Consider the following 25,992-nt stretch of genomic DNA (forward strand, 5'->3'; position numbering starts at 1 on the left):
GATGATCCCCATTCCAGAATATTCCAGTCAACTCCCAAAATATAAAACTGGAGAAGACATATATGCACGTAACACATATATGAATAGGAAGATGAATATATAGTAAACGTGAATATGAATATATAAACAAATATATGAATATATAGAAATATATAGAGAATGAAATTATATTAATATATAATAATATACATGAATATATATGAATGCATATATATGAATACAGAATAAACATATGACCATATAAATATATTAATATATTTGAATGGACATATGAATAATATGAATAAACATGTAAATACCTACGTGAGAACATATATGAATGATCATATTAACATATATGAATACTTACATGAATACAAATATGAATATAAACATCAATACATGTGAATATATAAATGAATATATGAATATGTATATTGTGCTAATGAATATATGATATATATTAATGAATGTATATATGTGAATGTACAAATATACATGAGTACATGTATGAATATATATAAATACATATGTGAAATATATCTCAGTGCCTTTGGCTCAATATGGGGAATAGGTCACAGGGCTCTCCACTAAATGCAGGAGTAGATTTCCATGCCCTCTACCCTTTGAAGGAAGTAGAACATGTTGGGGGAGTAGGTTCCCCTGCCCTTCACCACATAAGGGTAGTAGAACCATGTATCCTCTACCTGATCAGGGTGTTAATACCTGTACCCTCCATCTGATGAGTACTCATTCCAGAACATTGCTGAACCCCAGAAGTATGAAACTGGAAAAGACATATGTGTGTGTGTGTTTAAAATAAATATATAACTTTATTTTATTTATTTATTTTTTATGTGGTGCTGAGGCTCGAACCCAGGGCCTTGTACGTGTGAGGCAAGCGCTCTACTGCTGAGTCATAACCCCAGCCCATATATATATCTTTATAAAGAATATACATATATATCTTTATAAAGAATATACATATATATCTTTATAAAGATGGGCAGCCAGCACCCGCCAGGGTGGTTTTCTGCTCAGAAGGTGCAAGTCACCTGAGAAAAAGAAAGTCTGAAATAACTACTAAAAAATAGAGACAGAGCCAGAAATTAGATTAAGAAAAGCGCCTGACAGGTCTTCCAGTCCTGATAGGAGCTGGAACAGAATGACAAAAAATGGCTCCAGTTCTTTATGTAAGGGAGAGTACATCAAAGGCAGGGATAAAGTTCCAGTGGGAGGATTCTCGCTGCTCAATGTGGCAGAGGTCTGGCAGTACACAGGTTGATGGAGTTGGGCAGGAAGAACATGTATTGGGCAGTCTCAAACAAGCAGGGTTGCCACTGAGAGTTCTCCATATCAGGTTTTCCTGCCCAATGACTTCTATATCATTCTAGTTCATTCACAGTTCATGAATGGCTCTTGGCAAATACATATATGTATATACGATTATATATGAAAACAAATAAATGTACATATGCATATGTATATGATTATGAATGTATGCAAATATGTACATGAATATGTACATAAATGTGAATCAGATGATGTATATGAATATATGTGAATATACATAAATATGAATGACTATGAATATTTATATATGAATATGAATATAAATATGAATACCAATATATATGAATACACATATAAATAAATATATGAATATAAATATATATTTTCCAATTTCCTCTGTTCAGTATGGGGAATGGATCACCAGGCTCTCTGCTAGAGGAGGGGTGTAGATCTGTATGCCCTCTGCCCCTTTATGGAAGTAGGTTCCCCTTGTGGTAGCAGGTACATGTGTCCTTCACTCCATGAGAGGAGTAGATCCCCATGCCCTCCACAAGGTGAGATGTCTAAAACTATGTATTCTATACCTATTCAAGAGAGTTAATCCCTGTACCCTTCATCTGATGAGTTCCCATTCCAGAAAATTCAAGTTCAACACCTGAAACATGAAACTGGAGAAGATACACACACACACACACACACACACACACATATGTGTGTGTGTGTGTGTGTGTGTGTGTGTGTATGTGTGAATATATATATATATATATATATATATATATATATATATATATATGTAGTCCCCAGTACCCTCTACTCAGTATGGGGATTGGGTCACTTTGCCCTCTGCTAGATGTGGGGAGTAGATCTCCACACCTTCACCTCATGATGGTAGTAGAACCTTGTGGAGGGAGCAGGTCCCTGTGTCCTTCATGTAGTGATGAGTGTAGATCCCTGTGCCCTCTACCTGGTGTGGGGAGAAGAACCATATGTTCTCCACCTGATCAGGGACAGAGTTAATCCCTGTGCCTTCCATTTCACCATTCCCATTCCATAATATTCCAGTTCAAACCCTGAAGTACAAAACTGGAAGCTATATATATATGAACATACAGATCTCCAGCTTGCAAGACAGTCTGGAACTTCTAAGCCTCGGTAATCCTATGAGCCAATTTCTTGAGTCTCTTCTTGTACATGTACCTATCTATTTCTATCACATTGGTTCTGTCTCTGGAGAAACCTAACTTACACACATTCCTGTGTCAGGATTTGCATCAGTGCATTCCTGAGAGATTATGCATGTCCCTAGCAAGACCTGAAATAGCTTTCAGGACAAAGGTGATTCTGACTATAAGAGAATTTTGTTATATTTGCACTGAGTGAAACCCCTGTGGTCAATGACCTAAAGAGTATTGTCAACCCGTGAACATTATTTAGCAATAAGCACTCAAAATAATAGATGCTGATAAACATTTCCAAGTGAGGAAATCAAAACAATAAGACCTCAAACAATTAATATTAACCACTTATTTTGATCAATTGCTCTTACCTATTGTCTTTTAACTTTTATTTCTAACCTCTTCTAAATCACAAGGTACAAACCAGGTGTCTGACTATAAGCAATACTAGGATTTACTTGGTTTGAATTCCATCTCACATCTCTTTTTCTATATGTATGTATATTAGAGATGTTTATTTAGCAATAATTTGTTGATCTAAAACTTTAGAGAAACTAACCATGATCATAAAAAAAACTGATCATGAATATCAACATAAAACAATATAGCTCACACAAGCAATGGCTTCACGTAGCAGCAATATTAATGGGGACTTGGCAACCTGGGTGGGGAGTGGTCTTCGACATTCTAAATTGGAACATGTTTGTTCAGACTTGTCATCTTCAATACTCGGTGGAGCATTCAGAGAGCCATATTTTGGATGTACCCCTGCTAGTGTCAGAGCAAAGAGAATGGTCCTTTGTTACTGGAGTTCTAAGCCAGAGGCCTGACTTTGAGGATTCAACAATCAGATCCAGCTACTCATCTCAAAAAACAAACAGAAAGGATAATGGTGAAAAGCATGAAAGGAACCTTAATCAGTGTAACTGCACTGGGAAAGACAAAGGGACCGGAGACCTTAGCTCTGCCTTTGAGGCGCTGACACCGACTTTAGGGTTTCATAGACAAGGGGATGAAGGCAAGGATTGGGGGTTTGAAAGGCTGAAGACTTTCCACAGTTACCAAAGCAGGTGATCTTGATTGGGTGTGGCCTGTCCTTCATTAGCTCAGGATTGGTCGGACTGGGCCTTGTGGGCAAGAAGAAAGTTGCTGTTGTCTGGTGCGGGGGAGGGGGAGCTTCTACTCTTCAGAAGATGTTTATCAATCAGACTTACTGGTGGAATCCAAGGTGATTCTGAGGAAGGGAGACAGCTGTGAAATGGAGGCAGAGATGCTCTGTCTTTAATCCTGCTTTTAGTTACCCCTAGACATTTACAGGCAATAATTTGTAAAGGAGGAGTCTAAGCCCTTGTTGAACTTTTAGGTTCATCTTTAAAATTCGGAGCATTTCTCTCTCCTGAAGTTAGTCCAAGAGTCACCCCAAAAGCAAATCATCTTGATTTGCAAAATGATTATAGCTCTTGGTTCAGGTTCCAGAAAATGCCTGAACTACTCAGAACCGGTGGAGTATGTGTAGCTATATCTGTGCTTCCTTGAGTCTTGCTCACTATGGAAATAAGTTACTCTTTTAGTTTTTCTTCTTCTTCTCCTTCTCCTTCTCCTTCTTCTTCTCCTTCTTCTTAGTGTTGGGGATTGAATCTAGAGCCTTGTGTATGCAAGCACTCTACCAACTGAGCTATATCCCTAACCCTCTTTTTCTTTTTTTCAGTATGGGTTGAACCCAGGGAACTTCTAACACTGAACAATATCCTCAGCTCTTTTAATTTATTAATTGATTAATTAATTTATTTTATTTTGAGACAGGGTCTTAGGAAGTTGCCTGGGCTGGTCTCAAGCTTGTGATCCTTCTGCCTCAGCCCCCAGATTATAGGCAGGTACCACCGCTGCTGGCTAAAATTCTTCTTTTAATGTGTGGGAGGCTTGGTGTCTAGATAGCTCATCAGTTCATTAGTACATCTTTCCTTTCCTTCTTTTTCAGTATAGAACAACAATAATATCCTAAATTTCAAGTAAATAGCATGATAGCATGTTTTCAAACTAATAAGCATTTAGAATAAATTCTTTTTTTTTCTTGGTACTGGGAATGAACCCAGGGGTGCTTAACCACTGAGCTAACTCCCAAGCCCTTTCTGTGTTTATTTTGGGACAGGGTCTCTTTTGGTTGCCCAGGTAGCCTCAAACTTGTGAGCCTTCTGCTTCAGCCTCCCCAGTTCCTGAGATTACAGTTCCTGGGATTACAGGCATGTACCACCATCCCCAATTATTTTTTTAATAAGGAATTTTTTAAAAAAAATTTAAATTGTAAAAAGCATTAACTTCTATTGGAAAAACAAAGTCTAATTTTGTTCAAGTCAGCTGAGATGGAAACGGTAATCTGGCTCCGATGTTTGCTTTTTTGCAGCATGACTTAGAAAGTGACATGGTGCCATGTAGGGGCTTGACTTTAAACATGGCAAAACAAGAGGAGGAGGAAAGGCACAGGCAGAGGGCAGAAGTGGAAGAGGCACTATAGGATTGATCATAATGAGAGTGGCCCGCGTCTGATTGTCTTGAGTCCTTGTAAAGCTTTGCCTGAACCCTGACACATTTCATTAGGACCCAAGCAGCATTTTAACACTAATAATAATTTCTAACATATATTAAGTCCTTATTATGCCCTTACATATCTTATCAGCCTTTACATGAATTATCTCATTTAATTTTATACCAGAAAATGGAACACTCTAAGAACCCCCCAAATCTGGATACTGGTGCTAACTCTGGCCCTTGCCCACTTGCGCCTGACCTCCTTGGCTGGGACCCATTTTCTCCTCTGCCTGGTATTCCTACCTGAACCCTGCTGGGTTATTTCTACCTCTGCTTTTCCATTTCAAACTCCTGTCCTCCAGCTCATTATCTCATTTTTACCCTTTTAAACAATAACACTGCATATAGATGTATATGAAGAGAAAATAAGTGGTCGAGACCTTAACAAATAATTTGTTTTTAAATGCCACAGCTACGGCAACAATGCTGGAAAGTTCACAAATAGGTCCACCTAAATCTATTGTCTCTCGTTTATGTGCTAAGTTAAGAGGCTTGGATTCCTAAATTGTAAGTGAAGCAGACAGAACGTTTAAATCAGGCAGAGATGGTGGGAGGACAGCAAATTAAAAGATTGTCCTTTCCTTGGCTCCTCCCTTTGGTTAGCGCAACTGTGTAGTGTTCACTTTGTCTTCTTCTAAAATTCCTCCTCTCGGTGCCCGTATGTATTTCTGGAACATTCACCAAAAACAATGACTGCATTCCCTCCTCTGGTGCTAATTCTGGGTTGTTTGGGAACCCAGCTTATCTGATGGGAGTTGGGTCTCCAGACTTTGTTGGGTGAGCAGAGATGTTTTTAAAAGGGGTTGCTGTCCCTTTAAATTTTGAAAGTGAACTTGGCTCAGGAAGGCCAGCAGCTAGCTCAAGGTCCAGCCCCTAGAAGAGAGAATAGCTACAGATTCTCCATCCTCAGTCTTTGCAAGGGGACGGCTGTGCCGGGCTCTGGCAGGCTCCTGGCAGCATGGCAGTGAAGCTGGGGTCCCTTCTGCTGGTCCTTGGGCTCAGCCTGGCTCAGCCAGCCTCTGCCCGCCGGAAGCTCCTGGTGTTTCTACTGGATGGTTTTCGCTGGGACTACATCAGCGATGAGGCTCTGGAATCATTGCCTGGTTTCCAAGAGATTGTGAGCAGAGGAGTAAAAGTGGATTACCTGACTCCTGACTTTCCTACCCTCTCGTATCCCAATTACTACACCCTAATGACTGGTGAGTACTGAGTCACCCTCTTGGAGGGAGGGGAGGTCTAGAGTCAAGCAGGACACCAAAGATAGACAAGAATCTGTTCTTGGTTAAGATACCCCCCCCCCACAGTTGTATTTCCCCTCCCAAATTCTCCCAAGGACCTGTTTGGGATCCTCAGGGTGGAAAAGAGAACTATAGCAATCAACGATATGGGGGCGATTATTTGTTAACACAAATCAAAGTTCTAGCTAACCCTGGGTTTCTAAGTTCAAGTGCAAGAAATGGGCAGGTTTCTATGTGCCAGTGCCAAATTCCTTCTGTCCTTTGCTATGTGCCTGTCATCCTTGAGTTATGTTAGCTGGTTTACCAACAGGTTAAACTGTGAAAATGACCCTTTGAGACTCCTCAGAGGAAAGTCTCCTAGACTTCCTGGGTGACTTGGAAGCATTTTTAGGTCACTCCCTTTGGTATTGCTTAGCAATGCCATTTCTTCCTCTTTTGCCTTTTTGGGTCAGGTGAAATGACATAGAGACCAAAAGAATTGTAGAGTTGAGATTCCTCCCTTTCAACCTCCAGCATCTATAAAAAGCAAGCAAGCCAACAAGTGCAACCTTGAGAAAACAAACAAAAGTCCAGCTAACCCAGACTGCCTGGTCTGGGGAAGGTGGATTTGCCTTGGGTCATGTTTAGGTGGCCTCTGTCTGGAATTGCCTGAGCTCCAAATGTGTCAATGAACCGAACCTCTGTCTGTGCAAAAGAATGTGTAGCCCTCTTTCTGCTCATGTAGTGGGACCCCCAGCTTCTGGTTTGTTTTTCAGCTAATCTTTTTAAGGGCCAGCAAGAGGTTCTCAGAAAGAATTTAGCAAACTATCCAGGGAGGTTTTTAAGAATGCACTGTTATTACTGGTTATGCAGAACTTAACTATGTGCTTGGAACCCAGGGAGAACTTTGTAAATTATGTTAACAGAAAGCGGAGGAGAAGGCTGAAATGTCTTTATAGCTTTCAACAGAACACCAAAGCCAAAGGAGTCTGGAAATATGGATTGATACCCTGAACTAGGTACTCAGAACTCAAGGAGAACCTAAAAAATGATGTTAACAGAAAGGGGATGGCAATTCTGGAATTTCTGACTTTGCGTGTAAGTATTATATACACGTTTGCATAAAAATGATATACACTGATGCCCCAAATTAAAGGGGAGAATTAGAGATGAAGACATGGGAAACGAGAAAGAGATCAGACTGTGCACCAAGGAAATAATTTATTTATTGTTTTTTTTTTAATTTCTCCCAATAGACAAACAACGAGTCTCTAAGATAAACATAATTAACAAAAGCCTCTCTGGTCCTCACTTGGCAAGCTTCTCCCCTTGTGGGGAAGCAGTTTGCAGGCTGCTGGGTCACACATAGATGTAATTGTATGTCCCAACCCGACTTCAGTTCCGTGCAGGGAGTTTCACACACCCAGACCGCCCCTACTCCAGTTGTCCATCAGAGCCTCGCTGGGAGGCGGGATTCATAAACTGCCACGTGCAGCTTTTCTCAATTGCAGTGGAAAATGAACAGAATGCAGTTGAGACAGGCAGACTCCAGTAAGAAAGAAAAGACCATCACAACGCCTCAGAGAAACCAAGCCTGTGACACGGCCTTTTGTGATTCAGATCTACGTTCCTGATATTGGCACAAGGAATAATTTGCACAAAGTCTCTGTCACACTGAGACACCTTCTTCTCAGGCTTTGGATATTTTCCATTGTCTATTCAGAAGAGAAGAGCCCTTGATTGGGACAGTTTCCATGAGTGTCTGACAAAGATCTACCCCTTCACTTTCAAACCGAGGCTGACTTGAGGAGGCCACAAGCTCTCTGTACATGTTTTGTCTACATATTTTAAAATGGAAAATATGCATAATCTGATTTGAAAGTCGGCTTGGTATATAAATTGACTTGTCCACTTTTTGCAGAAGTAATACTGTACCCAGATTTGTCTAGCCGGCTCGTGTTTACTATGTACAAACGTCTTTGGGTGTGATTTGTCTTGTACCTGCTGAGCAAACTCACAGTTTTGAGGCAGAATTTACAGGCGAGAAGATGGCAGGGCCTGAAACTAAAATCATCTCCACCATCCTGGAACAGACTCGGGAATCAATTTTAAATTCTTTCCCCCCAATAACCGTACTTATTTTTCTACCTGATGTTGAAAAACTCCTTTTTAAAAAAAAAAAATAAAATAAAATATAAGGAAGAATATATCCTTTGGGAATTGTACTTAAACACATGGTTTGAGCATCTGAGCATTTTATGAACCAACCAAATTGTTATACTAGATCTTTTTGGTACCAAAAGATATGCTGTTTTAGGATTCTCCAGAATTCACAAGGGAGGTTATGGTCACACTTCATCACATGAACCACTGTGCGTTCTCTTTGCTACAGAATGAGAGTGACGGGTTACTGGGGTGGGGAAATGCTGGCCTTGGAGCTAGGAGAACTTGCTTGGAGTCTTTGCAAGGAAGACTTTGGTAGGACATTACACTGCTCTGGGCCTCTGTTTCCATAGCTATAAAATAAAATGGAATGAACTGCTCAGGTCCTAACCAGGCCAGGATTCCAGATGCTACTGGATGCAGACATTAAAAGTAAGAAATGCACAGGGAACTTTAAAAAGTTAGGGCTGGTCCCTTTCTGTGCTTTGGATGTGATTTATTTTCCAAGGGTTCATGTGTTGGAGGCCTAGTCCTTTGTGTGGTGATGCTGGGAAATTGTGTGGAACCTTGAAGAGGTGGAGCCTCATGGGAGGTCTCTAAGTTATTGGGAGACCAGCCCTCAGAAGGAATGAAGGTAGCTCTGTTGGGATCTGTGAGTTCTGGTGAGAGCAAGTTGTTTACAAAAGCCTGAACCTGACCCCTGACTGTTCTCTGGCTTCCTGTTTGGAGATGTGATTTCTTCCTCCCACATGGTGCCATGATGCCATTTGCCATTAGGCCCTCACTAGAGACCAAACCAAGAGAGCCACCCAATCTGGGACTTCTAGTCTCCAGAACTATAAGGTAAATAAATATCTTTTCTTTATACAGTTATCTAATCTCAGGTATTTTTCTATAACAAAAAACAAAAACAAAACCATCAGACTAATCCATTATTCTTGGGAGGCCAGAGGCCTTTGTGTATAAATTGATCAAATGGCTGAAACTTCCTTGAGAGGGAGAATTTCATAGGGAAGTTATGTGGATGGGGATGGGAAACCAGCAATCGTACTTGTAAGGAACCTTGGAAAACATACATCTTAGTCACTGACATGAAACCATTAGTTGTTTTCCTCAAAATATGTTTATATTAAGACTAATATGAACAAAATCTCCAATAGTGATCAAGAAGATCCATCAAACAATTGATTGCTGGGGACATCGAATCATCAAACAAGGCCTTCCACCCTTCAAATTGAGGAGGGAGAAGAAATAGATACCTACTAAGACTCTAAATATAGAATGACAAGGTGAAAAATAAATTTCTGTTGTTGAAGCCACTCAGTCTATGGTGTGGCAGCCTGTGCAAACTCGAGCATGAAGGATCAAGGAGTAGTTTCCCCAAATGCTGTAGAGAACGGAGAAGAGGAGAATGTCTTTGGACATCAGTGTAGCATGAGGAAGCATTTTGGGTGTGGGATTTGTGCTGGGATAAACAAGCACAAATATGGTGTAAGTCATTAGGTCTTAATTTTATGCATATGGTCTCTTTCTGATGAGCTGTGGGTGGATCAACTTAGTTTTAGCAAAAATAAAACCACAGTTTAGCCAGGCATGATGGTGCACGCCTGTATCCCAGTGGCTTGGGAGGCCGTGGCAAGAGGATGGTGAGTTCAAAGCCAACCTTGGGCAATTGAGCAAGGGCTTAAGCAACTAAATGAGACTTTTTCTCTAAAAACATACAAAAAGGGCTAGAGGTGTGGCTCAGTGGTTAAGTACCCCTGGGTTTCATCCTTGGTATGAAAAAAGAGAAACCACAATTTATATGCCATTGGAATGCTTTCTGTTTTAACTGTAGATCTTTTTGTAAAGTTATTCTCTCTTTGGGGGGGTAAATTCATATTTGATTTAGTGAAGTTTAACATAAAATTGGTGGAGGATCCAGTCATGGGGAAGAGAAAAGGCTGCATATATTTGGAGGCAGCACAGCTTAGTATTGCTTTGCTAAGGCTGACGGCAGCATTTGTTTGACATTCTGAAACACTTCTGGTTAAGAAGTTGGAGAAAGTGGCCCATAAGTGTCCTGAATAGCAGGGAGAATTTTATCTTTACGGCAAACAATCCACCAGGACATGAAAATATGCTAAAATAAATTTGGTATAAAATAATTCTCATCTCAACATTTTAAAACTAATAAATAAAAGACATGGAGGTGGAGTGTTTTGAGACACCTCAGAATGTCAATTCAGAGCTGAGATGGGAGGGTAGGTATCTGGAGCCTGGTTCTCTTGCAGGCTTTGAGCTGTGACCTGTGCCTGCCTAGGGTGGCCAGAACGTTGTGCCTGTGACCTAAGACCCAGGACAGAGGTCTCCCCAGGACCAGTCCAGGAGGCAGGGAGAGCCTGAATAATGATGCTTTCTATTTTTCTTTCTTTCTTCCTCTTTTGCTATGCTGGGAATCACACCCAGGGCCTAATGCATGCCAGGCAAACATTCTACCATTGAGCCACGACCCCAGCCTGAATTATGGTACTTTATTAATTCTGCATGGGCATCAAAGCAAAAACCAGGATGTTAATGGCTCAGACTTAATATTTGTGCAAGTACATTTCCTATCATGTTCCTAGAAATTACTTGGGATGTAAAATCTTAGCAGATATCAAGGACCTAACTTTCTAGAGTAAGAGACTACCAGGTATAAGTGTGGTATGCTTTCCCCCTACTTTTAAGAAAATATCTGATTTAAATTAAAACCAGTCATCACTTGGACCAAAGGAAATCCACATAGAAAGTACTGGACCAATCATTCTGTGAAAGAAGTCTACATCCCCAGCCTTCTGCAGAATTCAGTTTCAGGGAGAGGTGCCCGTAAACCCACCCACAGGACCAGGGGCTAGAGAGATGGCCTCTCTGGCTCCATCTCTTCTCCAAACCCAAGATCAGCATTGACATGGGGACTGATTTCCTTATCCAGGACCAGCATTGGGCACAGGGCATACTCCTCTTTCCTGAGAGCCCACCTAAGTTCCAGGACACCCTCCTCTCTCTCCGTTTCTTCTTATTTCATTGATTCCTCCTTGGTCCCGTCTGTGGGTTCCACCTCATCTTTCTAACCTTTCTTTCTCTTACAGCCCTAGTCAAGGTCAATTCCAAAGCCTCTACTTCTCCCACCTCCATGGCTAGCACCTGTCCCAAACCTCCCCAGAAGCCTGGAGCTTCTCCCTGCTCTGGCTCTTCTACCTTCTGTGCTCTACAGTCTGTTCCCCATGGAAGTACCAGAACAATCCTTATAAAACCTGTGTTTTTTCATGTCCGTCCTCTGTTCAAATCCTCCAAGGGATTCTGTTCTCACTACAAGTAAATTTGAATACTCACCAGCTCCTTTCTGACCTTATTCTCGACCACTCTTCCCCAGGCTGCCTCACATTACACAATTTGGTGTCCTGCTGGGCCAGGGAGTGTCCCCCACTTCAGGACACTGAGCTCTCTGCTTCCTCTAGCTGAAATGCTTTTTCCCCAGAAAGATCCAAGAAGTGCTTTCCTGACCACACTAACTAAAATAGCCTCTTATCACGACATCATTCTCTATTGTCTTACTGTCCCTGTTTTTCGTATGATACCAATTTGTTTGCTTATTTCCTATCTTTTCCAAATCAAATTTATTGTAGTAAGCCAGGCATGACGGGGCATGTCTGTCCTCTCAGCTACTTGGGAGGCTGAGGCAAGAGGATCACAAACTCAAGGCCAGCCTGTTCAACCTAGCAAGACCCTGTCTCAAATGAAGAAATAAAAAGAACTGGGGATGTGGACAGTGGTAGAGCAACCCTGAGTTGGATCCCCAGTACCGCAAAAAACAAACAGAAAACCAAAACACTTATTATTGTAAAGAAGCATTATAATAATAATTCATGCATTCAGAATTTCAGAGAAGTGGTTATCACTTTGATTTTAGCTACTCCTAAACTAATAAGGAGAAGAAAAAAAGCTAAAATTATGCTTTGCTCATGTGAAAGCAATTAAGAACCACTTAGGTAAAGCGGTTGCCATTTTTTTTGTGTGTGTGGTGCTTGGGGTTGAACCCAGGGCCTGTGTGCATGTGAGGCAAGGACTCTACCAACTGAGCTATAATCCCAGACCAGTGATTGCCTTTTATGTCAAATAATCTTTTTTAAAAAATATTTATTTATTTTTTAGTTGTAGTTGGGCACAATATCTTCACTTTATTTATTTATTTTTATGTGGTGCTGAGGATCAAACCCGGGGCCTCACACGTGCTAGGCGAGCGCTCCACCCCTGAGCTACAACCAGCACCCCCCCTCCCCCCCCCCCCGCGCCCCTTTTTTTTAATATTTATTTTTTAGTTGTAGAGAGGACCTGGGTTCAAATAATTGTATATATCTCAAAATGTCTTTCAATTTTGTTTTAAGTTTTGATTCTAAGGAGGCAGCAAGAGGGTTAGGAGAACCTAACTATAGGCAAGGTTGCCTCAGCCAAGAGAGCAGACAACAGCAAAGCAAGGAAGGAGGCAGATAATTCAGAACTTTGAGAGGGGAGCAAAGGCCTAGTTTTATGTGGTCCTTGCTGTCAGACGTAGGAATGGGACTGACTCATTAAAGGTTCTGCAGAGGCACTTTTGGGTTCTCAGCCTCCATCCCAGGTTGCCTATGTGGCAGTCTGTGCAGGCAGGCACCATGAGAAGCTCCTCAGACATTTGAAAACATGAGGGGCTGTTATAGTCTGACTTCCGTGCACCCTGAAATTCCCATTAGCATGCTAACCCTAATATCTCAGAATGTGACTGGATTAGGAGAGAGGGTCTCTAATGAAGTAAAATGAGGTCATTTGGGTGGGCTGTAACCCAATATCATTAGTATCTTTATAAGAAAAAGAGATAGGAACAGACCATGTGACACTAGGCTGCCCATGGAGGAACGAAGGGCTTCAGATGGGCCATTTCCATCCCCATATAGAGACTTACCTAGAGTGCCTGGTGATTCCTGCCCTGAAATCCAGGCAATCGTGGTATTTCAGTTTCCCAAGGCTGCCGTGACAAAGGACTACCAATTGGGTGGCTTATGACAAGAGAAATGTATTCTGATTGTTCTGCGGGCTACAAGTCTGAAATCATGGAGTCAGCAGCACCATGCTCTCTTGGAAGGCTCCAGGATGAATGTGGTTCATGCTTTTCTCTTAGCTTCTAGGTTGCTGCCAATCTTTGGTGTTCCTTGGCTTATAGATGTGTCACCGCAATCTCTGCTTTCATTGTCACGTGGCTTTCTTCCTGTGTGCCTCTATCTGTACATCTTCCCCTCTTCATTGAGGACTCCAGTCATATTGATTTGGTTCCACTCTAATGACTCAGGGGCTGGGGTTGTGGTTCAAAGGGCTCAGTGCTTGCCTGGCACGTGTGAGGCACTGGATTAGATCTTCAGCACCACATAAAAATAAATAAGCAAAATAAAGGTATTGTATCCATCTATAACTAAAAAATATATTTTTAAAATTTATTTAAGTAGTAAAAAAAATAAAATAAAATTATGATTCCTAATACTATGCCTGTTACACATGTAATCAGTAAGATTAGATAAGCAATTTGAGACTATATCTGAGACTTAGCATAATTTAGTTCTCCCTCACATAAATGGCCCTTGGTAATTAACTCTGTATCACTTCCTCTTCATTCTGGGACCCAAGCTGAAAATAAGCAACTTCAAATGAGAAACACAGCCCACATGAAGAAGCAAAAGGGTAATGGCAGAACACTAGACTAGAGTTTAAAAACTTCTGCTCCCAGTTGGTTCAAATCACACCTGCTCACATTTCATTGGCCAAAGCAAATCACTTTGCCAAGCTTGATGCCAAAAATTCAGGCATGTACAATTCCTCCCAGAGAGAGGGCCAAGGTTTATTTATTTTTAACTAGAGTGTAATAGTGTCACAGACACTAAACTGACATTATTTGCATTTTGTAAGAAACTTGTAGGTCTTGTTGTCCTTAAAAAATTTAGATGGGAGGCAAAAAGATTTTCAAAACACTTGAAATATCAAATAACAATTTAAGGGTGAAGTGATAATAGATCAATAGAAGAGATATTTCAAAGCTGGATATTATATAATTTAAATGAATGGCGCAGAGAGAGAGTCTGCAACTGAGAAATGAGGTAAGTTTTAAGGGTATTGACCATTTTGATGGAGGAAGTAGATCTCGAATTAACTCTTGAAAATGATTGGAAAGATTTTTTAGTAGATGCATTTTGAGTCAGATATTAAAAGCAAAGAAATCAATACAGACTGTGATGATATTGGGGATGTAGCACAAGCAAAGTAAGAGAAGTGTATCTTAACAAGACAGAGAGGTGTTAAATCCATTCACCATTTGGGTGTGGGCTGGAGAGCTAGGGAGAGATGAGTTTATAAAACATCAACAACAATAACGACAGCAACAAAAAGAATGAAAAAAGTAAACATGATGGAAGACTTTGAAAGCTGAACCAAGGACAGTTCAAGTTCCTCCTGCCCTCCTCTTCCACTTCAAACACTCCAGCATGTTTTTGGAGGGAAGAGGAAGAGTTGAATTTGAAGAGCATCTTTGAGTTAGGACTTGCTGATTGACTGAGGAGTGAATATGAAAGAAATTAAAGGGGACTTGAAACCTTCCCCAGACTGCAAGATATGCAGAAGCTTGAAGAAATGGGAAAATTTGAAGGGTTATTTGTTTCAGTGAGATTTATTTTTAATTTTTATTTATTTTGGCACTGGGATTGAACCCAGGGGCGCTTAACCACTGGACCATATCCCCAGCCCTTTTTAATATTTTCTTTAGAGACAGGGTCTTGCTGAGTTGCTCAGGGCCTCACTAAGTTGCTGAGGCTGGCTTTGAATTCGTGATCCTCTTGCGTCAGCTTCCATAGCTGCTGGGATTACAAGTGTGCACCACCAGGCCCAGCCTCAGTAAGATTTATTTGAGAAAATAAATTTTCATCAGAATATATTTCAAGTTGAGTAAGATATTCATCAGGAGTTAGCCCTTTAGGAGAATAGAGAGTCTCTTAAAGGAGAATTCCAGAAACATGTAGAATAACCATGGCAGAAAAGGAGTGAAATTGATCCTCAGGTCCCAAAGGACCACAGTCTAATCACTTCCTACCTCTCTGTTTGTCACACAGCTGGTAGAGAATATTTCTCACAGATACACAATTAAAATGTGCCTTCTCATCTGCATGAACTTTTGTCTAAATTTTTACACTTACTTCCCAGAGACACCTAGACAGCCTTCCATTTCCCTACTGAAAACCACAGTCTCTATAATGAGCCCTGAATTAGCTGCCTAAGGGAGCCGGCTGGGGAGGGGAGGTATCCGGGAACAGAAGCCATAAAAAGCTCTAACCAGATCAGGCCCCGAGAAAAAGATGTGTCGTAAGCATTTACAAAAATCATGTCTCTTGGCACATCATTATTTCAGCTCCTATCAACAGACCTCTCTACACTGAAGTGCCACTTTTCCAAAAGTGTGTTTCTCTTGGCCTCCACGGCGACAAGAGGGCGTTCTTATTATATGGTGTTCAGCGGCTAGAAACTCCCTCCCTGAAGCCAGGAGTGGTTAGGGTCGTGGGTAAAGCTTTAAAATGTGGTGAAAATCTTTGATTCTAATAGCAGAAAACTCTTTTGAAGAAGGTCCCTCCACATGGGGCCTTTGTGGTTTACAGACCCTGGCCGAGCACTCCCTGATCCTCCTTGTCCAACCCAACCACTGATGGATAGGACCACAGGCCTCCTGCCAAAGCTTCCAGGAGTTTGGTTGAACCACGCTGTACTCTGGACTGCTTCATCATGAATACTACGCCCCGAATGAGTTAAAGCCATTTAAAATTAATTCAGAGGGAGCCTGACTCAGCATGTTAATGGTTCTTTCAGAGACTTTTTAAACAACACCTACTCACATTTCAGAGTCCCCTTTTGTGAATAGGGCCTTTGTGTTCACAGACTAACCAGGGAGGACCCGGTGCAGGTCTGGGGCTCCTGCAGGTCCTGTGTGTAGCATTTGGCTCTGGGTGGATACTTGGCTTGATCTTAACCAACTCCTATTTCCAGCCCTTTTGCTAACAAGGAGAAGAGATCCAACAGACAGGTCTAGAAGCCACGTGTTGTGAGAATGTACGAGAATGTCTGCAGCAGAGCGCCCCGGCCTGTGCGCTGGTCATGAATGGGTTGGGCCAATCACCTTCTGCTATGAGTGGCCTTGTGCATTCATCCCATGGTGTTCAACCGAAGGGTCTGGTGAATCTAGTTGGGGAGCACTGGTAGAGCACAGAGGGTCTAGGAATGAGAGTCCAAGGACCGGGTTCCTTCTCTCAACTCCGCTGCTGTCAGCTGGGTCTTTGGATAAATCACATCATCTTCTTAGCCTGAAGATCTTGTTGCTTTAAAATTAGACTATTGGGCAGGTGAAGCCCTAGAGTTAATTATGCATTAGTGAGTACCAGAGGTGTGCTGGGGATATTCTAGGTGCTGAGAATATAGTAATGAGGTTCCAAGAACATTTTTAAAAGCTTTTTTAAAAAAATACCTTTATTTTTTTCATGTATTTGTATGTGGTGTTGAGGATCCAACCCAGGGTTTCGCATGTACAAGGCAAGTGCTCTACCGCTGAGCCACAACCCCATCCCCCCAAGAAGATTTTGGGGGGCCACAGTAGGAGCGGAGGGAAAGGAAGTCTGGAAGGGACTCTCTGTGAGACTCTGAAAGCTTTGGCCCACAACCCCATCCCCCCAAGAAGATTTTGGGGGGCCACAGTAGGAGCGGAGGGAAAGGAAGTCTGGAAGGGACTCTCTGTGAGACTCTGAAAGCTTTGGCCCTCATGTGATCACAGCAACTCCAATTTGACCTGTTTGATACATATGAAGACAGTTGTCTGCAGTAAATTCCACTGGATGATGATGGTCTATGACTAGGACTGGCCTGAGGAAGGTTGGGGGACTGCAGCAGGAAGTCCTCATGTCTATAGGTACAGTGGATTTGACACCCACAGAGTTTGCCAAAGCGGCCCCTGTGCCTTAGTCTCTTCTTCCAGATTCGGCACACAAATCAAACAAATTAGCTTGCAGGCTCTGCAACATGTCTGGCTTTCCCTGAAAAATTATCTGTATGTATAAAGATTTGGCTTTCACAGGTGAACCTGAGAAAACAGTCTGCTTTTTGGTTGAGGGGAAAAAAAAAGAACTTAAACAAACATAGTTTTGGGGGGAGAAAACCTCAAATACTGTGATGTACTCTTTAGTCACTCACTAACAGACCTCAGGTCTACCTCGGAATAGGCTCCCCAGCCCCCTCCAACCTCCACCTTGTAACCCAGACTAATGAAAACATCAGGTTCACCCCGCCTTGACTTTGTGAACTTGAGCACCGTCCTTCCCTCTCTGGGCACTGTTTTTCTCTTTTGTAAAGTACATGGCCTAGAAGACACCCCATCCCTGAGCCTGTGGTGGAGGCTGGCAACCCTTGACACTGGGGTTGGAGCTTGTGAAGGTGTGAGAGCCTCAGAGAACATACCAAGGTCTACACCCTTGACTCCAGCAGCCCCTAGAAAAGGCTGTCACATCACTCGGCCTGAGATGGCCCAGCAGTGATGAGCACGAGATCAGTCATTGTGAAAACTTTTCACACCTGTCCTTTGGTCTTTGGTCACAAATGCTCCACGGTGTGGAGGCAGCCTCTCTACCTCCTTTTGTCCAACCAGCCTCCACTAGGAGGCCGGGGAAGCAGTGATCTGTCAGGGCCCTAAGAAGATTTTGCCCATTGGAGGGAAACCCATACCTTTAAAGAAACCAGCAGTTATGGTCATCTATTGAGGTGGCAACTGTATGGATGAGAGACAAAGATGGGACAGAGATGTCACATTATCTTTTGGAACACTATGAATTGTTTATTTTTGAAATCGTATATTGAAAATGTATCTGTCTCCCATGCTCATCTCTAGTTAAGCAGATGTTTTTATTCAACACTGATTGAGCATCCCCACTTGTGGACTTAGGGGAAATGGTTTCCCATTGGAGGTCCTCTGAGAGACGTTTCGCAGCCTCGTGGACACAAGGCAAAGGTTTGTGGTTTGGTGTGTGTTTTTCTCAGTCTGTAGTGCAGGCTCGGGAGACTGTGGCGAAGGCTACCGTCCTCATCCTCCTTTGAACATCACCATCATAGCACTGCCCCTCTGAAGAGCAGGACCAAAGAAAGCCTGAGGCTCCACTCTGTCTGCAGCCTCTGAAGGGCTTCCATCCTCTAGATGGGTCCCTTGAGCAAGCCTGGCTGGTCCACACAGCACTCTGCTTGCTGTTGGCCTACTGTCCCTCAAGGGCATCAGTAGAGGGCAGGCAATCTCCACATCTTTCCCTTGCTCAGAAGAGACTTGCTTCATGTTTGTTGGACTTTCTTGGCTCAGTTCCAGTAACTGGACATCTGTCCAGGCCCCAGGTGGAAGCTTAGGCTGGGCTGGGGGGGATTTTGCTGCTGAGCCCCATTAGTTGACTGAAGTTCCACTCTTCCAGAAAACTACCTTGTTGTATCCATAGACCCAATTTGGTCTGTGGATCCTGCATTGTTGGAGTCCTCAGGCCTCTAGGCTTCTCCCCCTCATCTCCACACTGGGCAAGCTTCTCATGGGCCAAAAGTGACACCATTGCCATGTTCAGCCTGTTATCCTGGACTTCTCAGCACACTGGACTGTCCCTGGCTTTTGCTGGGCTCTGTGGGTAGATCTAATTTGAGCTTCCAGTTATCCCCAGACTGGCCCATTCCCCTGCAGCAGAGCCAGCTGGCCTCACCCCAAACCACGATACCCTTCGCTGTACATTTCTGAGTACGACTTTCATAGTCCATTTTAGCATGCCTTTGTGTATGTAAAATATAACTCTAAAGCTATGTGAATGAGCTTGGGAATGTGTAACAAAATCCACTCTATTGCAGTCCCAAGTTTCCCGAGAGGCTTCGAGAATTAACAAAATGTAAAATGCAGAAGATGCCTGAGAAATACTACCAGTGCTTGTGTTTTATTGTGCAGAACAGGACACCGAGGCCTGAGATTCCAGTCCAAGAGCCAGCTAAGAGTAGGACCATACCAGTGCAGATCTCTGAGTTGGGGCCAGCAGTTGGCTGGCTACCCTCCATGACTGGGGCTGGAGGCCCAGGCACTCTTTCCCAGTACCTACAGCCTACTTTCGTGGATTGACTTCTTTGCCTAAGCTTTCAACTTTGTTCTGAGCACTCTGATCGACCTACCTTCCTTCCTTCCTTCCTTCCTTCCTTCCTTCCTTCCTTCCTTCCTTCACTCTGATCTTTTGTGACTGGGCTTCTCCAAGTTGCTCTTGCTTCTTTCCTAATCCCCATTAACATATACCAAAATGCACAAGCCAAAATGGAAGTGTGATTCCAAGTACTATGTGTGTGTGTGTGTGTGTGTGTGTGTGTGTGTGTGTGTGTGTGAGAGTGTGTGTGTAGATTTCATTAAAAAACCTGGTCAAGGAGGAGGTGGAGTCACCCAGAAGGCTGTATATGGAGTGTGGACTCAGCCATCCTCCCGTCTTCCTCATGCCATGGATGGTCATTGAAGGCTGGCTGCAGTTCCTTAAGCTCCTTACATAATCTCACCAAGTTCTGATAGAACAGATAAGACAACAACATTCCAGAGAAATTGCTCTCAGTCTGTATTGAGATGTGTTATAGCAGCTAGCTAAAAATTAAGAGTCAAAGAAAACAAGAGTGACCTCGGTTACCCAATTCTCAACCACCTGTTTGTTCTTTTGAACTCATTAACCAATTGTGTAGGTATTTTGGAAATTCACTCGAGGACATTCCCTTAGTGGACTTTAGATTGGTGCCTAACCTTCCAACAGGGGGATCACCTGGGATCATTGGGCCTTTAAAGTATGACCTCTCCCCTGATTCTGTTCCAGGCCTCCCTGCAACTCTCAGTCCTTTCCTTTGCTAGCACTACCTATCACCTCTGTAGATCTCCTTCCCAAACCCAAGACCCAGCTTTCCTCCACCGAACTTTCTCTTTTAAGCCTAAGTAAGATGTCTTTCCTCCAAAAGCTTTGACCAAGAGCTAGTAACATTTCAGAGCTGGATAGGGCCTTGAAATATTATTTTCATCCATTGACTAACTCCTTTTCTGCTTTCTGGCTGAACCCTGGGTTTTGGTAACTGTATCCCCATATAGTGTTCACATATGTTCATATGGTGCATTCATGTAGGAATATTATCCATTTAAGAATGTATTGACCATCTGCTATGTAAGAAGTGCTGTTCTCAAAATGGCCTGTGTTCTTGGACAAACTTGCAATTAAGTTGGAGCAATAAATATGTAGTTTTTGTGTGTGTGTGTGGGGGGGTAGTACCAGGGATTGAACTCAGGGGTACTTGACCACTGAGCCACATCCCCAGCACTATTTTATTTAGAGACAGGGTCTCACTGAGTTGCTTAGCATCTTGCTTTTGCTGTCTTTGAACTTGTAATCCTCCTGTCTCAGCCTCCCAAGCCACTGGGATTACAGGTGTGCGCCACCATGCGTGGCTTAATATGTGCTTTAATAATCAAAATCATAGGACAGACTAGAACAGACATGGGGAAAAAGGAGATTGTTTATCGTGTGTGGTAAAGAGGGAAGTTTTCTGAGGCGATAGTTATTTGAGTAAAGCTGAGGATTAAGGCAGGTTGAAACCAGGAGGAAAGTTCTCACAAATTAACAAGAAAACTCAAGTCAAAGTGGGAGATGGGGATGATTGGGAGAGTTTGGGGACCACAGGTGGGCTGAGATGATTACTCAGATGTTTCTGAGCAGTGTGGGTTTGAGGCTTAAGGGAGACCACTCAAGTCTAGGATGAGACTGATAGTCTGGGAGTCAAGTCTCCAGAGTTAGAATTTGAATGTGAGGTCAAGAATTTAACAGGCCCTATAGAGAGAGAACTAGTAGGGCTGATTGGATTGGGAGGATTAGAGAGAAAATCATCTCAGGATCAGACAAGAATTTAAGATAGCCTTAGGGTAAGATTATTAATTTGTATGTAAAGTGATCCAAGTTCACAAACTTGGGTGTATAAGAAACATTGCATTTCTCTATCTTTAAATAAACCTCAATCTATGAATGGTTCTTTTTTAATTAATTAATTTATTAATTAATTTATTTTTTAATTTTTTATTTGTTTTAATTAGTTATATATGACAGTAGAATGCACTTATATACTTTGATATATCATACATAGATGAGATATAATTTCTCATTTTTCTGAGTATACATATTGAAGAATCTTATTGGTCATACAGTCACATATATACTTAAAGTAATAATGTCTGTTTCATTCTACCATCTTTCTTATCCCCACATGCCCTGCCTTCCCCTCCTTTCACTTCCCTCTACCTAATCTAAGGTAATGCTATTCTTTTTCTTTTTCATTACAATTCTTAATACACATATATACCACAATTTTTGTATCTCTGTATATAAACTATGTTGACACCCAATTCAAGTCTTCATACATGTACTTTGCAAAAGCATTCTTCAAAGTGAGATGGCCAGACACTTATGAAACTTCAACAACAAATACTGTGTGACTCTACTTACAGGAAATTACCTAGAACAGTCAAATTCACAGAGAACTAAAGAAAAAGTGTGGTTACTAGGGCCTGGGTCAGGGAAGGGATGGAGAGTTACTGTTTACTGGATCCAGAGTTTTCAGTTTGGGATGAAAAAAAAAGTTCTGGAGGTCGATAGTGGTGATGGTCATACAAAAATGTGAATATAAAAATGCCCCTGAAGTGTACAGTTAAAATGGTGTGAGTGGGGCTGGGGCTGGGGCTTAGTGGTGGAACGCTTGCCTAGCATGTATGAGGCACTGGGTTCGATCCTTAGCACCACATAAATAAATAAATGTCCATTGATCGTCAACTAAAAAATATTTTAAAAAATGGTGCAAATGGAATATGTTATGTTTATATATATATATATATTTGTACAATAAAAAAATAAATAAACCTAAAGTGGACTGACCCCCATCCCAATGGGCTGAGTGGAAATTCAGTTTTAGTTTCTTTTGGGTTGTACAGGGGGGCTTCTCTTCTTCCCCGAAGGTTAAGCAAAGGTCCTGGGTTGTATGCTGTTCCAAATACTTAGGGCAATGGCCCTGGCCATTGATCCACATTGGTGGTCATGTGGTTCCCCAAAATGGGCTCTCTTGCTTTGGGCTAGAAAACCCTGTGTGTCCCCATTTTAGCTCACAGACTCAATCCTCCTCATGGAGTTCTTCCACCAACCAATTCATCATTTCCCACTCTTGCTGTACCAGCCAATTCTTTCTTTTTTCCCACTGGTCTGGGAAGGAAACTCCCCATCAGGGTCAGCTTCATGGGTGTGTACCTATGCAGGAACACAGGCTACTGTGCTTACAAGGATACTGTTCTTGGTTTAATGCTCTGCTGCCACCATTTTGAAGTTTTCAATGGACAATAAACCCTGCATTTTCATTTTGTCCCAGGTCCTAAAAATTATGTAGCCTGTCTTTCCTTCCTCCTTTCTTGGTTTCTGTCAAAGGCATATACCTTTCTCCCCTCTCCTTCAGAAAAACCACCACCCGATGTGCTCAAATGAGCTCAAACATTAGCTATTGTTTGAGAAATGATAACATCTTCAAAGACCAAAGGAACTGGATACCTGCCTGACCCATGACCAAGGGGCATATACAGGGAGAAAATATGCTATCTAATATTTCAGTATAATATCTCAATATAGCATCTAATTCAGTACTTCATATTCTTGTATCTTTGGCACTTGCAATTCAGATGGTGATTTCTCTATCAGCCATGAAGTCTTATAGATAGATTTAGGAGTCATGCTCATAGAAGTGGGGAGTTATGTGAGTAGATGAGCCCCATTGTGAAGACAACAGTGAGAGAAGAGAAAGAGGTCAATATGGAAACATGGGGACGGTGCTGACATTTAGGGAGTAATATATGGAAGAAGAGACGTCAAAGGAGACAAGGAAGATGTGAAGACTTATCAAAGATCATTCTACTAAAGGCCTAAAATGAAACTTAGGATTCTAGCAGTGTCAAAGTGATCAAGGAAAAAAATTAAAGTTTCCAGTAGAAGGTCAGTATTATTAAATAAAAAAAAATTAAAGAAAATAAGAAATGAAAAAGAAAGTCATTAGGTTATAGACTTTTTATTAGCAGCAGGGTTTGTGAGATCACTAGGGTGCTAGAAAGGAGAGACAGTGATTTGGAGGTAAATTCTGCATTAGGAGGAGTTGGGGTTGCTATTTGCCTGTGTAGCTGGGAATCTGGCGGATCTTAGGTATTAATATGCTAATTAGGTCTTATATATGGATCTACATAGTTGTGATCTCAGTTGATCTTTAAAAAATTGATTAATAGCTTTATTGAAGTATAATGCACATAACACAAGATTTATCAATTTAAAGTGTATAATTCAATGATTTTAGTATATTTTCAGAGCTGTGCAACCATCCTCAGGATAAAAGCTTAAAATGTCTTCATCTTCCACAAGGGAAACCTCATATCCAATAGTTACTTCCCATTCCTATTCCCAACCTTAAGCAACAACTAATTCTATTGCTATAGATTTGCCTTTGCTGAATGTCACGAGACTCCATGGCTTGTGTGTGGGTCACCGCGCATCAAAGCCTAGTGGATAAAACAAATGGTTTCTGGGAATGACCAGTGGACATTTTCCCTGGTCAATTGCCCAGGGACATTGTGAATTTCTATCCCGCTCTGCCATGTCTCAGACAGCACCTGAGATGGGTGTGACCTGCCAAGATGCCAATCAACCTGCTGACTGCAAGACATGGAAGCAAGACTCCACCCTTGAAAGCTTAATCCTGATTCCTTATACCTACCCCCTTGAATAAGCCACTGAAACCATCTTTCTTTTGTGTAGTTCTAGCTCTTGTATGGACTTCGCTTTTGTAAATATATTTCTGACTCTTAATCTTTTGTTCTTCACTAATTATATTAGACTTTACATTTTCAGGTCCTTTACACCCTCCTTGGCAAGAAGAACCCCTCAATGAGATGCCAGCCATTGCCCTCGTTAGCTGGATATTTCCTAAAAACAGAATCTATCTATTATCTATCTATCTATCTATCTATCTATCTATCTATCTATCTATCTATCTATTCTTTTGTGTCTGGTTTCTTTCACTAAGCACAATACTTTTGAGATTTGTCCAAGTTAAATCAGTATGTCATTCTGTTTTATTCCAAGAAGGCTCTCATTGTGTGAATAGACCACACTTTATCCATACACCAGTTGTTCAACATTTGAGTTGCTTCCACTTTTGGGCCCTTTCCAATAATGCTGTGGTGCACATTTGTGTCCAGGGTCTTTGTGTGGACATATATTCTCATTTCTTCTGGGGAGATGGGATGGAATTCCTGGGTCATACAGTAATTCTCTGTTCAGCATTTTGAGAAATTGCCAAACTGTTTCAAAATGGCTGCACCATTTTACATTCTCACTAGCAATGTGTAAGGGTTCTGATTTTTCCACATTTGCCTCAACACTTACTTTATTTTTTATTATTATAACTACTCTGGTGGGGTATCCAGTGTCATTTAATTGTGGTTTTGATTTGAATTTCCCTAATGACTAACAATGTTGGGGGCATCTTTTCATGTGATATTTGAAAACTTTCCCCAAAGAAGTTATGTCTCTTCAAATCCTTTTAACCATTTGTAAAAGTGGGTTGACTTTTTATTTTTGGTACTAGGCGTTCTTTATATATTCTGGATATAAATTCTTTATGAGATATACGATTTGCAACCCAGGATGTGGGTTCTTTTCACTTTCTTGATGGAGTGCTTGAACTACAAAAGCATTTAATGATAATGAAATCCTATTTATCAATTTTTCTATTATCAGTTGCAGTTCTTCTGTCATATCTAAGAAATAATCCCCTAAGCCAATATCAGAAAGATTTATACCTATGTTTTCTTCTAAGAGTTTTATACTTTTAGCTATGTTTAGGTTTGTTACTCATTTTGAGTTATTTTTTTTGTGTGTGTATAGTGTGAGGTATTTGCCCCAGTACCATTTATGGAAAAGTCTATTATTTCCCCAGTGGATTTTTTGAAATTTTGGGGGTTTTCAATTTTATTTCACTGACATTGATATATCTATATCTATATCTATCTATCTATCCCTCCATCCTTATGCAGGATCATATTGCCATGAATACCATAGCTTTTCGGTAAGTTTTGAGATTGGGATGTATAAATTTTCCAACTTTTTTCTTTTTGAAGATTGTTCTGGCTATTTTAAGTCATTTGTCTCTTCATATGAAATTTAGGACCAGCTTGCCAATTTATACAGAAAAGTCAGCCACGATTTTGATAGGGATTGCATTGAATCTACAGATCAATTGGGAGAGTATTAACATTTTAATACTATTGTCTTTTGATTCATGAACATAGGATATATATCTTTCCAATTATTTTTATTTTCATTCCAGTTTATATCAACAATGCTTTGTAATTTCCAATGTATCAGTCTTGCACATTTTTGTTCAATATTTCTAAGTACTTTTTTCCT

The 25,992-nt window shown here is 41.4% G+C and overlaps 1 protein-coding gene across 1 annotated transcript in view; it reads left to right on the top strand.

Moving 5' to 3' along the window:
* Positions 1–5,991: 5,991 nt before the first annotated feature.
* The window catches only part of ENPP6 (ectonucleotide pyrophosphatase/phosphodiesterase 6), a gene marked incomplete at both ends in the record, with an annotated part of 106,186 nt that continues 86,185 nt past the window's right edge, over positions 5,992–25,992 (top strand). Inside the window, one exon of the mRNA XM_081269580.1 lies at positions 5,992–6,232. Coding sequence (XP_081125706.1) covers positions 5,992–6,232 — 241 coding nt within the window. The remainder of the gene's footprint in view (positions 6,233–25,992) is intronic.

The sequence above is a fragment of the Spermophilus citellus genome (genome assembly GCF_964194105.1).
Source record: "Spermophilus citellus genome assembly, chromosome: 16".
Taxonomy (NCBI): Eukaryota; Metazoa; Chordata; class Mammalia; order Rodentia; family Sciuridae; genus Spermophilus; species Spermophilus citellus.